A 15,394-nucleotide genomic window follows, 5' to 3' on the forward strand; every position below is an offset into this window, starting at 1 on the left:
GCAGGGAGGGCCCAACTGGGAGGAGATGGAGGCCACAGGCAGGTTAGGGTGAGGTGCTGACCACAGGAGACTGCAGCCCCGGAGCAGCGCTGTGGGCTACAACCAGGTCCCGCTGGCCTGGCCTCCCACCTGGATCTAGTCCCACCCCCATCTCTCTTAGCAGGCATGAGGCCTCTCGCCAATCACACGGATGAGCGGCGGGGCCTTGGTCCAGTAGGCGGAAGCGTACAGGCGGCTGGGTGTGTGTGTGTGTGGCGTTAGTGCTGGGAGTGACCAGGGCCAGAGATGGGAAAGGCCACCCTGCTCCCTGAAGGTCTGCAGGGCCAGCATCCCGGGCACCCTCTCCGGATGCAGGAAACTAGACCAGGAGGGGAGGGGAAGGACAGGAAGACTCCAGGAAGGGAGAAAAAGGGCCTGCGAGTCCAGTATCCCCCTCTCACCCCTGTCATCGGTGCCCTAGGCTGTCTGGTTGGTGTCGATGCAGCATCTCCTAAGGTCCACATCTATTCCTGTTTCTATGCTATGCTAGTGACACGAAGCACCGTCATTTTTCACAGGATGCACAAACAAGTCAAACCAAACCACTGCGCAAACCAAACGTGCAAAACAAAATCATATACACGCGCCTGGCACCAGCCTCATGCCCGCCCGGCCAGCCCTTCTGGGCCTGGGACTCCTGGGGGGTGGCGGAGAGGAAGCAGCTGGCAAAGGGCACAGAGTGTCCCAGCCACAACCAAACAGGGGCGGGAGATGAGTGGGGAAAAACCGATGTCCTGGGCATGGCTGGGATGCTAACACCTGTCTGACTTGGGGAAAGTGACCACTGGGCCGAAGGGGATGGGGGAGGGAGTCCTTTTCTTTTAAAACACATCTGCTAAAGTGCTCTGGACAGCTGGCGGGTCAGCCAGGGGCAGGGCACTAAGGTCGGGCTTTCCCAAGGCCAGCCCAGAGGCGGGTGTGAGAGGAGGGGCGGGGCCAGGCTCTATGCATTGGGCTCTGTGCATAGCATGGGCCCCCGGGAAGCCTGCCGAGGCCAAGGCAGGAAAGGACTGCAGCAGGAGGAACACATCTCAAAGTGCCTGTTAGGGTCGGCTCGAAGCACAGTGAATCACGTGTCAGACATGGGGAGGGCTCCCCGTGTCCCGGGGCCCCCTCAGGTGGTGCGCTGCCCAGCCCGGCCTCTCCCGCCCCCTGCAGCTGTGGCCGGAGGGCGTGTGGGCTGGTGGCAGCGGTGCATCTTCACTTGGGGGGCTGGTCAGTGCCTTTACCAAATGCCACTTGACCTGCCTCCGGGGGGGGCGAGGATCCGAGCTGAGGCTCTCTTTGGAACATGGTCATCGATCTGAGAACCTGCAAGGAAGGAAGCAGAGGGTGAGCTCCCCTGGGTGCTTAGGATCTAATTTAATCCTCAATCCAACTCCATCCCATTTTACAGGTGGGGAAACTGAGGCTCAGGGAAGTTAACTTGGCTAATGTCACACAGCGTATAAGTGGTAGAGCCTGGACTTGAACCCAGGTCTTCCTGGTTCAGAGCCTCCATGATTAACTGCCTTGCTACACTGCCTTCACTGCTGCCAGCCCTGGGGGTATGGTCTCTTGCCAAGTACACGGACCAGGGAGATGCCTGTTAGCAAGTGGACCTTTGCACATATGCCTCAGTGAGCAAGAGAGCGAGAAGGAAGGGTGTGCCACTGCTTTGGAAAATCAAAGAACAGCACCCCAAAGGCCCCCACGTCTCGAAGTCCCGAGACTTAGAAGGCATCTTACCGTCTCTGCCTGCTCTCCAGTGAGGCTCGCCGTTTATGCCGCCATGACCCCCACCTTTAACTACGGCCGAGCACCTGGGACACACGCTGTCGACGATAAAGTCTCTAAGCATAGATACACCCCATATATTCTATATTGTATTACATACGGTACAATTCCTGGCAGAAAAGAAGGTGGCAAACCTGAGGTTAAGATGAGGGAGGAAAGGGTATAAGGGAAATACCACGTCTTTCAGCGAGGCTGCTGAGGAGCAGGGTGGGAAATGGGGGTGCAGTTAACGCTTCTGTGCTCAGATCGTCTCTGGGGCATCCCTATGTGCAGGGCCCTCAAGATATCTCAAGGGATGAAACTATTTGAACTTAGAAACCACGGGGGAAGGCCCAAAAGGGCCATGGCCTGTTAAGAGTGGCTGGTGCCCAGGGACTGGGAGAGCCCTCCTTCCCCGCCCGCCAATATTTGTGTGTCTATAACATGGGGCCCAGCAGTCAACACCGGGCAGGGGATCGGGGAGGGAGGGAGAAGATGGAGAGGAAAGCAGCATAAACCCCTCTGCCGGGGTGGGGTTCCTAGTCCCTCTGCCCTCCTCCTGTCCCCTCACTGTGGTGGAGATGCAGGTGCCAGGCCAAGTGGCCCTTGCTCTTACCAGAGAGGCTGAAGCTGGATTCATGAAGGTCCCTCATGCCTCCGTGTCGGGTAACAGGCCGGGTAGGAGTGTCTGCGAGTGGCGTTCCCATCTCTTTTTTCCCAGGATGCACAACGACAGCTACATCCCCCAGGTAGGGAGTGCGGTCCACTCCCCTCACCTTTAAGGTCTAGTGAAGGTGGAGAGCAGAAAAGGGGAAAAGATGATGCCATCAGAGCACAGACAGCATCAACCCTCAGGGCCAAGCCACCACCACCACCAGAGCCTCCTTGATGGCTGATAAGACTTTGGAAGCTGCCACTCTTCTTAGGACCCAAATTACTGCATGTGACAAAGCCTTCCTGCACCTTGAACCCAGAGGTAGAGAATCCGCTTGTACCTCCTGAATAGTGCATGTGTGTGAGTGTTTGCATGCATGTACATAGAGATACCCACTGACTCCCCTTGACATTGGTGGAATGTTTTCCAAGGTAGCGGGTAGACTTCTGAGGTATTCAGCTTTAGAGAGCACACCTCACAAGGAGCAATGTCATCCCCTCACTTGCCAGGCTCTCAAGAGGCCAGGCCTTTTATTGTGATCTGACAACTTTGTGGGAATAGAGGCTAAATACAGCTGATTTGGAGATTAGAATCCCCCGGCAGCAATAGTAGTTAATTTTGTACTCACAAAGGCAATAGAGTTAAGAGCCTATATTCTACAGCCAGACTGCCTGGGTTCCACTCCTAGCTCTGTTACGTGTAAGCTGTGTGACCTTGTGCAAGTTACGTTACCTCTCTGTGCGTGTTTTCTTATTTATAAGAATACAGAGTTGTTACGAGATCAAATGAAATAGAACGCGTAAAGCTCTGGCACACGGTGAGTGACATGTAAGTACCAGCAGCTGTTATTATTTATTGCAGGGGTCAGTTCGGGGCTTAATCATATTACAAAGTTCTGCGAGAGGAAGCGTGTTGGAGTGTGTGCATAAGGTCTGAAGCGGCAGCATAAATAATTTACACCCCAGGCACTCTTCAGTGACATAACCTCAATCTCCTTGCTGCACAATGCTTGCTGGAAACCTTGTTGAGAGAAACAACAGATAAGGGTGATTTCTGGAAGGCTCTTCAGCTTACATATTCCTTTGTATTCTCCAACAGATCTGTAGTTGAGCTCAGTCCTCAGAATGTCAAAACTGGTCTGAAGTGTTTTAGCCTTTACCAGGCTGCACTTTGGGGTTCCGGGGGTGAAGGGTAGGAGTACAGACCTGGTGAATCCTGGGTGAGTGACCTTGGCAGGACCCGGCTCCCGGCAGCCCCTTGCTTTGGCTTTATACAACTGGTCCCAACCCCAGAGCTACTTTCTTTCCTGAGGACCCTGCTCTGTAGGGACTGCTTATTTATAATTTGGGGGAAATGAAGTTTTTTGCGTACCTGCATTCTGTTACATAAGGGTTATACCAGAGAATAGGGAATAGAATTGGCTTTTTCTTGAGGACCTTATGTTGTCATTATAAGTGCTTTGGATAAAGGGCCTCTGAGTTGAATTTATATCAGTCCTAGAAGCTGAGCTCTTCCACTATGTCTGGCCCTAAGAGCGGTCTGATGTGAATTGGTGTCTGTCTGACATTCTTGTGAGGTTGGTTTTTATTTATTTATTTATTTTTATTAGTTTTGGCTGCGTTGGATCTTCGTTGCTGCACGTGGGCTTTTCTAGTTGCCACGAGCGGGGGCTACTCTTCCCTGTGGCATGCGGGCTTCTCATTGTGGTGGCTTCTCTTGTTTCGGAGCACGGGCTCTAGGTGCACGCAGGCTCAGTAGTTGTGGCTCGTGGGCTCTAGAGCACAGGCTCAGTAGTTGCGGCACACGGGCTTAGCTGCTCCGCAGCATGTGGGATCTTCCTGGACCAGGGATCGAACCCGTGTCCCCTGCATTGGCAGGTGGATTCCTAACCACTGCGCTACCAGGGAAGTCCCAGGTTGGTTTTTAGAAGGGCTTCAAACACTTTCTCTGCCCTCTTTTGATCCTATTTCCTGACTAAAACATCTTTTTTTGGGAAAGCCACAGAACTGTTTAAAGATTTTTTGTTTTTTCAAATTGAGATATAATTCACATACCATAAAATTCACCATTTAAAAGAATACATTTCAGGGGTGTTTAGTGTAATTCACAAGTTTGTGCCACCAACACTGTGTAATTCCAAAATATTTTCATCACCCCCAAAAGAATCTCCGTCCCCGTGAGCAGTCACTCCCATTCTCCCCTCTGGCCAGCCCTAAGCAACCACTAATCTATTTTCTGTCTATGGATTTGCTTCTTCTGAACATTTCATACGAATGGAATATTTTAATATGTGGTCTTCTGTGACTGGACTCTTTCACTTAGCGTGATGCTTTTAAGGGTCATGTGTGTTGTATGTAGCATATATTAGCACTCCATTCCCTTTTAGGGCTGAATAATATTCCATTGTATGGATATACCACATTTTGTTTATTCAGTAGTTGATGGACGTGTACACTGCTCCCACTTTTTGGCCTTTATGAATAATGCTGCTATGACATTCATGTACAAGGTTTTGTGAAGACATATATTTTCATTTTTCTTGACTCTGTACATACCCAAGAGTGGAACCGCTGAGTTATTTTGGCGACTCTATAGCTAACATTTTGGGAACTGCCAAACTGTTTTCCAAAGTGGCTGCACCTTTTACATTCATCTGACGATGAACGAGGGCTCCAATTTCTCCATAGCCTCACTGACACTTGTTACTTTCCGTTTTCTTATTTTAAATCATTGCCACCCTTGGTCAGGTAGTCTAGCGTGTGAATGTGTCGCTCTTACAGTTCTTTGTGGCACGTCCCCCAGAGGTGGGGCTGAGGTCTCCTGCCATTGTCCACATCTGGGAAGCATACTGGAGATGGGACCATTCACCTACCCGAGAGATCCTGAGTTCGCTTTTGAATTGAATACTGGGATAACTAAAGTCATGCTTTTTTTTTAGGTAATCCAAGTCTGCTCCCTGATAGAAGACCTGCATTTGGGCTGGGGCTCCCAGGCCCTTGGTCACGATATTTCTAAGAACACCCACCCTCTCTAGACAGAATCTGGAAGTAGCTAGGCGGGAGCATTCTGAACCATGATAACGTTGCTTTATGCCGGAGGAAGGGAAGGGGAGACCTCATGATGCTTTCACCTGTCAGTTTTGTCAGATTTGTTTTTTTCTGATGATTTGGGTTCTCCACCCAGAGGCCAGGGCTGCAGTTGGTTCCCAGCACCCGGGGTTGTCAGGACAGCTCTCAAAGATAAGGCTGGACAGTCAATCCCCAAGCAACGAGGGAACAGCCAGTCTTCTTTTGGGTGAAACTCTACCCAGAGTTTGGTATCCCTGGGGATAAGGTGGAGCCCCAAGCTTCAGTGAACACCCAGGGTGTTTACGGAATCCGAGGACTGGATGAAACTCTCACGATAAGACCTCAGGCCACCCCCGCATGGCAGTGAGCTAGATCTGGCTTGACCACTTCATTGGGGGGCCCAGACTCAGCACAGCCCACCCAGCCTACTGCAGTTACAGGGCGGCTGTGGGGATTTTGGGGAAAGAGCATCTCCAGGGCAAATATGACAACCAGGCCAAGCCAGGAGTCCCCTGCCCCTGAGGGACGACAAGAAGCTTGGATGTCAGGGATAGCTATGAGCACCTCATAGTATCCCTGGGCTCCCAGGGAGTTGGGGACCCTTCCCGATAAATTTTACTTTGTTACAGGTGCTCCTTTTCTACTATTTTGATTGTTCCCAAAGTGACTATTCAGGCAATAAGATTTGGTGGAAAGACAGAGTGAGAACATCTTTGAGATTTAAAAGTCATATAAGATGTCGCCGCCAGGGGTCTTCAACCTCTTCCCACACGTCTTCTCCGCCCCCGCCCCCCCCCCCGCCCCCACCTTACCTTTTCTCTCTGGACCAGCTTCTTGTAGACAGTGTCTGGGAAGGACCTCAAGGGGCAGAACTTGCCGGTGCCCTCAGCACACATGAAGACGCCGTTCTCGTACACGACCCGCCCCCGGCTGATGGTGACCAGTGGGACACCGTGGCAACGCATGTTCTCGTACAGGTTGAAGTCTCCTCCCTGCACTTGGGTGCTGGCTGAGATGGTCCTGGTGGGAAGGCAGTGGCAGGAGAGAATGCTCTGAGAGGAGGTATGTACTTAGCAGGAAGGGAAGATGCTCAGTGGGAAGGGATAATACTCACTCAGTGGGAAGGGAAGATGTTCAGTGGGAAGGGAAGATGCTCAGTGGGAAGGGATGATACTCAGTGGGAAGGGAAGATGCTCAGTGGGAAGGGATGATGCTCAGTGGGAAGGGAAGATGCTCAGTGGGAAGGGAAGATGCTCAGTGGGAAGGGATGATGCTCAGTGGGAAGGGATGATGCTCAGTGGGAAGGGAAGATGCTCAGTGGGAAGGGATAACGCTCAGTGGGAAGGGATAATGCTCAGTGGGAAGGGAAGATGCTCAGTGGGAAGAGAAGATGCTCAGTGGGAAGGGAAGATGCTCAGTGGGAAGGGAAGATGCTCAGTGGGAAGGGATGATGCTCAGTGGGAAGGGAAGATGCTCAGTGGGAAGGGATGATGCTCAGTGGGAAGGGAAGATGCTCAGTGGGAAGGGGTGATGCTCAGTGGGAAGGGAAAATGCTCAGTGGGAAGGGAAGATGCTCAGTGGGAAGGGATGATGCTCAGTGGGAAGGGAAGATGCTCAGTGGGAAGGGAAGATGCTCAGTGGGAAGGGATAACGCTCAGTGGGAAGGGATAATGCTCAGTGGGAAGGGAAGATGCTCAGTGGGAAGAGAAGATGCTCAGTGGGAAGGGAAGATGCTCAGTGGGAAGGGAAGATGCTCAGTGGGAAGGGATGATGCTCAGTGGGAAGGGAAGATGCTCAGTGGGAAGGGATGATGCTCAGTGGGAAGGGAAGATGCTCAGTGGGAAGGGAAGATGCTCAGTGGGAAGGGATGATGCTCAGTGGGAAGGGATGATGCTCAGTGGGAAGGGAAGATGCTCAGTGGGAAGGGGTGATGCTCAGTGGGAAGGGAAAATGCTCAGTGGGAAGGGAAGATGCTCAGTGGGAAGGGATGATGCTCAGTGGGAAGGGAAGATGCTCAGTGGGAAGGGAAGATGCTCAGTGGGAAGGGATAACGCTCAGTGGGAAGGGATAATGCTCAGTGGGAAGGGAAGATGCTCAGTGGGAAGAGAAGATGCTCAGTGGGAAGGGAAGATGCTCAGTGGGAAGGGAAGATGCTCAGTGGGAAGGGATGATGCTCAGTGGGAAGGGAAGATGCTCAGTGGGAAGGGATGATGCTCAGTGGGAAGGGAAGATGCTCAGTGGGAAGGGAAGATGCTCAGTGGGAAGGGATGATGCTCAGTGGGAAGGGATGATGCTCAGTGGGAAGGGAAGATGCTCAGTGGGAAGGGGTGATGCTCAGTGGGAAGGGAAAATGCTCAGTGGGAAGGGAAGATGCTCAGTGGGAAGGGATGATGCTCAGTGGGAAGGGAAGATGCTCAGTGGGAAGGGAAGATGCTCAGTGGGAAGGGATAACGCTCAGTGGGAAGGGATAATGCTCAGTGGGAAGGGAAGATGCTCAGTGGGAAGAGAAGATGCTCAGTGGGAAGGGAAGATGCTCAGTGGGAAGGGAAGATGCTCAGTGGGAAGGGATGATGCTCAGTGGGAAGGGAAGATGCTCAGTGGGAAGGGATAACGCTCAGTGGGAAGGGATAATGCTCAGTGGGAAGGGAAGATGCTCAGTGGGAAGAGAAGATGCTCAGTGGGAAGGGAAGATGCTCAGTGGGAAGGGAAGATGCTCAGTGGGAAGGGATGATGCTCAGTGGGAAGGGAAGATGCTCAGTGGGAAGGGATGATGCTCAGTGGGAAGGGAAGATGCTCAGTGGGAAGGGAAGATGCTCAGTGGGAAGGGAAGATGCTCAGTGGGAAGGGATGATGCTCAGTGGGAAGGGAAGATGCTCAGTGGGAAGGGATGATGCTCAGTGGGAAGGGATGATGCTCAGTGGGAAGGGAAGATGCTCAGTGGGAAGGGATGATGCTCAGTGGGAAGGGAAGATGCTCAGTGGGAAGGGAAGATGCTCAGTGGGAAGGGATGATGCTCAGTGGGAAGGGATGATGCTCAGTGGGAAGGGAAGATGCTCAGTGGGAAGGGGTGATGCTCAGTGGGAAGGGAAAATGCTCAGTGGGAAGGGAAGATGCTCAGTGGGAAGGGATGATGCTCAGTGGGAAGGGAAGATGCTCAGTGGGAAGGGAAGATGCTCAGTGGGAAGGGATAACGCTCAGTGGGAAGGGATAATGCTCAGTGGGAAGGGAAGATGCTCAGTGGGAAGAGAAGATGCTCAGTGGGAAGGGAAGATGCTCAGTGGGAAGGGAAGATGCTCAGTGGGAAGGGATGATGCTCAGTGGGAAGGGAAGATGCTCAGTGGGAAGGGAAGATGCTCAGTGGGAAGGGAAGATGCTCAGTGGGAAGGGAAGATGCTCAGTGGGAAGGGATAACGCTCAGTGGGAAGGGATAATGCTCAGTGGGAAGGGATAATGCTCAGTGGGAAGGGAAGATGCTCAGTGGGAAAGGAAGATGCTCAGTGGGAAAGGATGATGCTCAGTGGGAAGGGAAGATGCTCAGTGGGAAGGGAAGATGCTCAGTGGGAAGGGAAGATGCTCAGTGGGAAGGGAAAATGCTCAGTGGGAAGGGAAGATTCTCAGTGGGAAGGGATGATGCTCAGTGGGAAGGGATGATGCTCAGTGGGAAGGGAAGATGCTCAGTGGGAAGGGAAGATGCTCAGTGGGAAGGGAAGATGCTCAGTGGGAAGGGAAGATGCTCAGTGGGAAGGGATGATGCTCAGTGGGAAGGGATGATGCTCAGTGGGAAGGGAAGATGCTCAGTGGGAAGGGGTGATGCTCAGTGGGAAGGGAAAATGCTCAGTGGGAAGGGAAGATGCTCAGTGGGAAGGGATGATGCTCAGTGGGAAGGGAAGATGCTCAGTGGGAAGGGAAGATGCTCAGTGGGAAGGGATAACGCTCAGTGGGAAGGGATAATGCTCAGTGGGAAGGGAAGATGCTCAGTGGGAAGAGAAGATGCTCAGTGGGAAGGGAAGATGCTCAGTGGGAAGGGAAGATGCTCAGTGGGAAGGGATGATGCTCAGTGGGAAGGGAAGATGCTCAGTGGGAAGGGAAGATGCTCAGTGGGAAGGGATAACGCTCAGTGGGAAGGGATAATGCTCAGTGGGAAGGGATAATGCTCAGTGGGAAGGGAAGATGCTCAGTGGGAAAGGAAGATGCTCAGTGGGAAAGGATGATGCTCAGTGGGAAGGGAAGATGCTCAGTGGGAAGGGAAGATGCTCAGTGGGAAGGGAAGATGCTCAGTGGGAAGGGAAAATGCTCAGTGGGAAGGGAAGATTCTCAGTGGGAAGGGATGATGCTCAGTGGGAAGGGATGATGCTCAGTGGGAAGGGATGATGCTCAGTGGGAAGGGAAGATGCTCAGTGGGAAGGGAAGATGCTCAGTGGGAAGGGAAGATGCTCAGTGGGAAGGGATGATGCTCAGTGGGAGGGGAAGATGCTCAGTGGGAAGGGAAGATGCTCAGTGGGAAGGGAAGATGCTCAGTGGGAAGGGATGATGCTCAGTGGGAAGGGAAGATGCTCAGTGGGAAGGGATGATGCTCAGTGGGAAGGGATGATGCTCAGTGGGAAGGGATGATGCTCAGTGGGAAGGGAAGATGCTCAGTGGGAAGGGAAGATGCTCAGTGGGAAGGGATGATGCTCAGTGGGAAGGGAAGATGCTCAGTGGGAAGGGATGATGCTCAGTGGGAAGGGAAGATGCTCAGTGGGAAGGGAAGATGCTCAGTGGGAAGGGAAGATGCTCAGTGGGAAGGGGTGATGCTCAGTGGGAAGGAAAGATGCTCAGTGGGAAGGGATGATGCTCAGTGGGAAGGGAAGATGCTCAGTGAGAAGGGAAGATGTTCAGTGGGAAGGGAAGATGCTCAGTGGGAAGGGATGATGCTCAGTGGGAAGGGAAGATGCTCAGTGGGAAGGGAAGATGCTCAGTGGGAAGGGAAGATGCTCAGTGGGAAGGGGTGATGCTCAGTGGGAAGGGAAGATGCTCAGTGGGAAGGGATGATGCTCAGTGGGAAGGGAAGATGTTCAGTGGGAAGGGAAGATGCTCAGTGGGAAGGGAAGATGCTCAGTGGGAAGGGAAGATGCTCAGTGGGAAGGGAAGATGCTCAGTGGGAAGGGATAACGCTCAGTAGGAAGGGATGACCCCCAAAGGCTAGGATGGACTGTGTGCCCCACAAATTTATATGTTGAAGTCCTAGCCCCCAGTACCTCAGAATGTGACTGTATTTGGAGATAGGGCCTTTAAAGAACCAATTAAAGTGAAATGAGGTCATATAGGTGGACCCTAATCCAATCAAATGGGTGTCCTGATAAGAAGAGGAAATTGAGATACTAGAAGTGCACACACAGAGGAAGTGCCATGTGAAGACAGAGGGAGAAGATGGCCATCTACAAACCAAGGAGAGAGGCCTCAGAATGAAATCAACTCTGCTGACCCCTTGATCTTGGACTTCTAGTCTCCAGAACTGTGAGAAAATAAATTTCTACTGTTTAAGCCTCCCGTCTGTGGTATTTTGTTATGGCAGCCCTAGCGGACTAATACACTGGGCTGTACTCTAGGGGTCTTTCTGCCAATAGCAATCCCTAACAGCCACACCTGCAGCAGCAGCAGGGACCAGCCCCAGGCTAGAAGCAGAACCCAGCTTCTCAAGTGCCCTAATGGAGAAGCAGTGTGGGGATCCCAGCAGGGAGGTGCGTTTCTTTGCAATTCAACTTTTTATCTTCAAATTCCCGGCACATTTTTGTCTATCTTGTTCGCTGCTAGCTTGTGCACCTAGAAAAGTGCTCAGCAAATGGTGGCACTTTTCTATTTGTTGAGTGAATGGATGAAATTTAACATTAAAAAACAATCCCCATTACCCTGCTCAAATCTCTGAGTAAAGATGATGCCCTGGGGCTTCCCTGGTGGCGCAGTGGTTGGGAATCCGCCTGCCAGTGCAGGGGACAGGGGTTCGAACCCCGATCCGGGAAGATCCCACATGTCGCGGAGCAGCTAAGCACGTGCACCACAACTACTGAGGCTGCTCTCTAGAGCCCGCAAGCCACAACGACTGAGCCAGTGTGCCACAACTACTGAAGCTTGTGCACCTAGAGCCCATGCTCTGCAACAAGAGAAGCCACCGCAGTGAGAAGCCAGCGCACCGCAAGGAAGAGTAGCCCCTGCTCGCCGGAACTAGAGAAAGCCTGTGCGGAACAATGAGGACTCAATGCAGCCAAAACAAAATAAATTAACTAAAAAAAAAAGATGATGCTCATAACAGGTGAGTTATCCTGTGGCTTGATAACTCCTGATTCACTTCATTTACCCACTCAACTTGTGTTCATTAACGCCATGGGTGTCAAGCGCTGTGTGCTCAAGGGGACCCACACCCTCAACGGGAGAAGCAGAGTGTTGGTGGAAGAGTCTGGAACTGAGTGTCAGGACATCTATCTGGTTCAGCCAATTATTAGCTATGTCATGTGGGGAGTCCCTCTACTCTCTGCTCTTAGTTTCTTCAACAGTAAAATGGAAATAAGAACTTTAGGCTTAAGTGCTGCTTGGGGCTATGTGAAAAGCAAACGAGATAGTTGATGTGACCTAGCTCTGAAAAACTGTAAAGTGCTGTGCACATGGAGCTGCACTATAGCAGATCTTCAGACCTTCTTGTTCACTGTTGCATTCCTAGTGCTTGGACCATGGCAAGCCCTCAAGTATTTGTTGAATTGAGCACACCTTAGGGTCATCTTGCTCTATGCTATAAGTAGTGCAAAGAAGATATGCTTTTGGAGCTCTGTAATATAAGGCCCTTAAAATCCCAAGTCCCTCTAGCCCTGGAGACTAGCAGCGGGTTTTACTTTGTAGCTTCTGGGTCCCACACCACCACGTCGGCATCGGCTCCAGGGATGATGCGGCCCTTGCGGGGATACAGGTTGAGAATCTTCGCTGCATTGGAACTGGTAACAGCCACAAAACGGTTCTCATCCATTTTTCCTCCAACCTGAAACATTGCAAAAGTGTTAGGTCAACCGAGGCCCTGTGTGTGTGCCTCAAATCCTGGGTCACGCTTGACCCTGGCCTGAGGGCTTTTAGTTGCTCAGAACAATGGTGCTGAGAAGGACAACGCCACGGGCATCATCTCAGATGAGCCAACTTGCTAGGCTTGGTTCCATGCTACTCCTCTCTCCTTCTTGCAGCAATGGGGGCGGGTGGGCCCTTGTTCCAAAAGGTTGCTTTCCTGGTGCAAATCTACCTCCTGTTTGTAAAACCAGGTCTACTCGGTACTCACTCTGGATAAATCAGGAGCTTCCCTGCATCCACGAAGGGACATATATTCTCTCCTGGAAAGGATCTTATCGTCCCACCCATGAAGGCACCGTGGACCCTTTTCAAAGGGGATTCTGAAGCTGCCTCATGGGTCTTCCCCGAGCTGGTTGTTTAGGCTTGAGGATTTCAAATCTCTTTGGCCTCATACTCTATGCTGCATCTAATCTGTGATAGGTCAAGATCAAAACTACTTATTCTTCATGGGCAGAACAGGAGGTATTCAAATGAAGTCCCAGCCTCTACCTTTATTATTGGACAAAAGATATCAAGATCTTTAAAAAGGTTCATATCCCTTGGCCCAGAAATCCGCTTCTAGGAATCTGTCCTCAGGAAATAATTAGAAATGCTGATGTACACTCATGAACAAAGAGATTCTCTGCAGCATTATTTTTAAGAGCAAAAATTTGAAACAGCTGAAAGTTCCAAACATCGTGGAAGGATTCATTGAAGTATGGCACTGCCGTTGGAGGGAATATTATTTAGCCATTAAAAATATGTTTTTAAAGAATTTTTACTGATACAGGAAGACACTCAAAATACACTGTTATATGAAAAGAAGATGAACCCAGTAATTAAAATAATGTATAGTACATGCATAGAGCTGGAAAGAAATATACCAAAATATTAATAATTTCCCAGTATGGAATTATGGGTTTTTTTCCTAATACTTTGCCGTATTTTCCAAATTTTTATGCTAGGCATTATTACCTTTCCGATCAGGGAAAAAAAAAAGACCTCTTCTGTTTTCCTTTTGAGTGAAACAGGAGCTGTGGTTGACCCAGCCCTCCTAAGGGTGAAAATTCTTCCGAGGCCCAGAGTGGGGAGGGGTCGTGGGAACATACCACTCCTCTCTCCCAGATGACGCTCATGCGGTCCTGTACGCCGCTTACGCCGTGTGGGATCTTGGTGAAGTCCTCCTTGCCCATAGCTTTCTGCTTCGTGGTGAAAGGCCGGTGATCTGACGCCACAATGTTCAGAGTATCACTGGGTAGAGAGAAGGACATGACCAGTAAGGGGAGGGGAGGCCAGGGTCCCAGAGGGTGGGGACAGGGACCGAGATAAAACCTTCACTTGGAAACCCGGCAAAGCTGGTTTCGATCTCGGCTCTGCCACTTCATAGCTGTATGGCCTCTAGCGAGTTATCTGTGAGAACCTCAGTTTACACATCTGCAGAATGAGCGTACGTGCCAACTGTGGCACAGAATGCCAGCGTCACGGGAGACACTGAGAGTCTTTGGATGTTAAGAGAACTAACGGGTGGAGAAAAATTGAACTTAAGAGTTTAACTAAGGGCTTCCCTGGTGGCACAGTGGTTAAGAATCCGCCTGCCAATGCAGGGGACATGGGTTCAAGCCCTGGTCTGGGAAGATCCCACGTGCCGTGGGGCAACTAATCCCGTGCACCACAACTACTGAGCCTGCGTGCCACAGCTACTGAGCCTGTGTGCCACAGTTACTGAAAACCGCGCGCCTAGAGCCCGTGCTCCACAAGAGTAGCCACCACAACGAAGCCCGCGCACCGCAACGAAGAGTAGCCCCCGCTCGCTGCAACTAGAGAAAGCCTGCGCACAGCAATGAAGACCCAATGCAGCCAAAAATAAATAAATAAATAAGAGTTTAACTAAAGTGAGAGGGTGGAGGTAGTTTTACTTCCACAGAACCATATGCCGACTCCCTCTCATCTCCCTCCTCAACCTGCACCAGGCCCTGCTGGCAATAAGCATGTGCTTGGTAAAACACTCGAGTTCCCTGTTAAGCTTTGCTTGGATGTGAGGGCTCTCCTGGCCCTGCAGGGAAGAGGAAGGACAAGACGGAAGAGAAGTCTGCCTTGATCAACCAGCAACGACATGCCAGTGGTTCATCGCCGCTGCCATCTGTGAACATGGTCCTCAAATGGTTGCTGAGGCTACGGTGGGTAAGGCACGGCCAGGCTCTCGAGGGGTTCCGGGCCAGCTCAGAACTCGGGGCAGAGACTTACATCAGTGAGAGTGCACATAGCGTGCCACTCTGTGGCATGGGCTGGTAGCTCCCTGCGCCAAAGGCGCTGTTCTGGGCCCTCTCAGAGACTGCGGGAGGGGCTCTTCCACAGAGCAGAGGGTTTATTCTAGGGTCTCCTGGGGATCCCCACATCCCCCAGACCCGCAGAACCCACCAGAGATAAACAGAATCTTTAGGTTTTCACTTTCTCCTCAGGGATCCTCCAGACACCCGGGTAGGGCTCAGATCAGAAGATGCCCATCAGAGTCCTGGGTTGAGGGTCTGGGACCCCAGGACCCCATGCTTTAACTGACAAGTCTTACCGAGCACCCACTTTTCTAAAAAGGCCCCTACACAAATAAGTGCTTACTAGGCAAGAGTGAATGGGGGGGCACATTCCAGAAGGGCTTTTGGGGTCCCCTGATGCTGCCCTGAATCTGAGAGGTATGACAGACCCACCCTTACTCTTTAAAGTTTAAAACACCACTGCCTTTTGTTAAGTACTTAAAAAATATATATGTTCAAATGAAAAAATTTCTGATCCCTTTGAGAAGTCAGATTTTAAATAA

At 51.4% G+C, this 15,394-nt stretch overlaps 1 protein-coding gene across 1 annotated transcript in view; it reads right to left on the bottom strand.

The window, feature by feature from the left end:
- Positions 1-1,264: 1,264 nt before the first annotated feature.
- Positions 1,265-15,394, bottom strand: part of DPYSL5 (dihydropyrimidinase like 5) — a 49,233-nt gene continuing 35,103 nt past the window's right edge. Inside the window, exons 8-12 of the mRNA XM_065891179.1 lie at positions 13,692-13,833; positions 12,381-12,523; positions 6,330-6,537; positions 2,411-2,579; positions 1,265-1,350 (exon numbers count right to left, since the gene is read on the bottom strand). Coding sequence (XP_065747251.1) covers positions 1,265-1,350; positions 2,411-2,579; positions 6,330-6,537; positions 12,381-12,523; positions 13,692-13,833 — 748 coding nt within the window. The remainder of the gene's footprint in view (positions 1,351-2,410; positions 2,580-6,329; positions 6,538-12,380; positions 12,524-13,691; positions 13,834-15,394) is intronic.

The sequence above is a fragment of the Phocoena phocoena genome, chromosome 14 (assembly GCF_963924675.1).
Source record: "Phocoena phocoena chromosome 14, mPhoPho1.1, whole genome shotgun sequence".
NCBI lineage: Eukaryota > Metazoa > Chordata > Mammalia > Artiodactyla > Phocoenidae > Phocoena > Phocoena phocoena.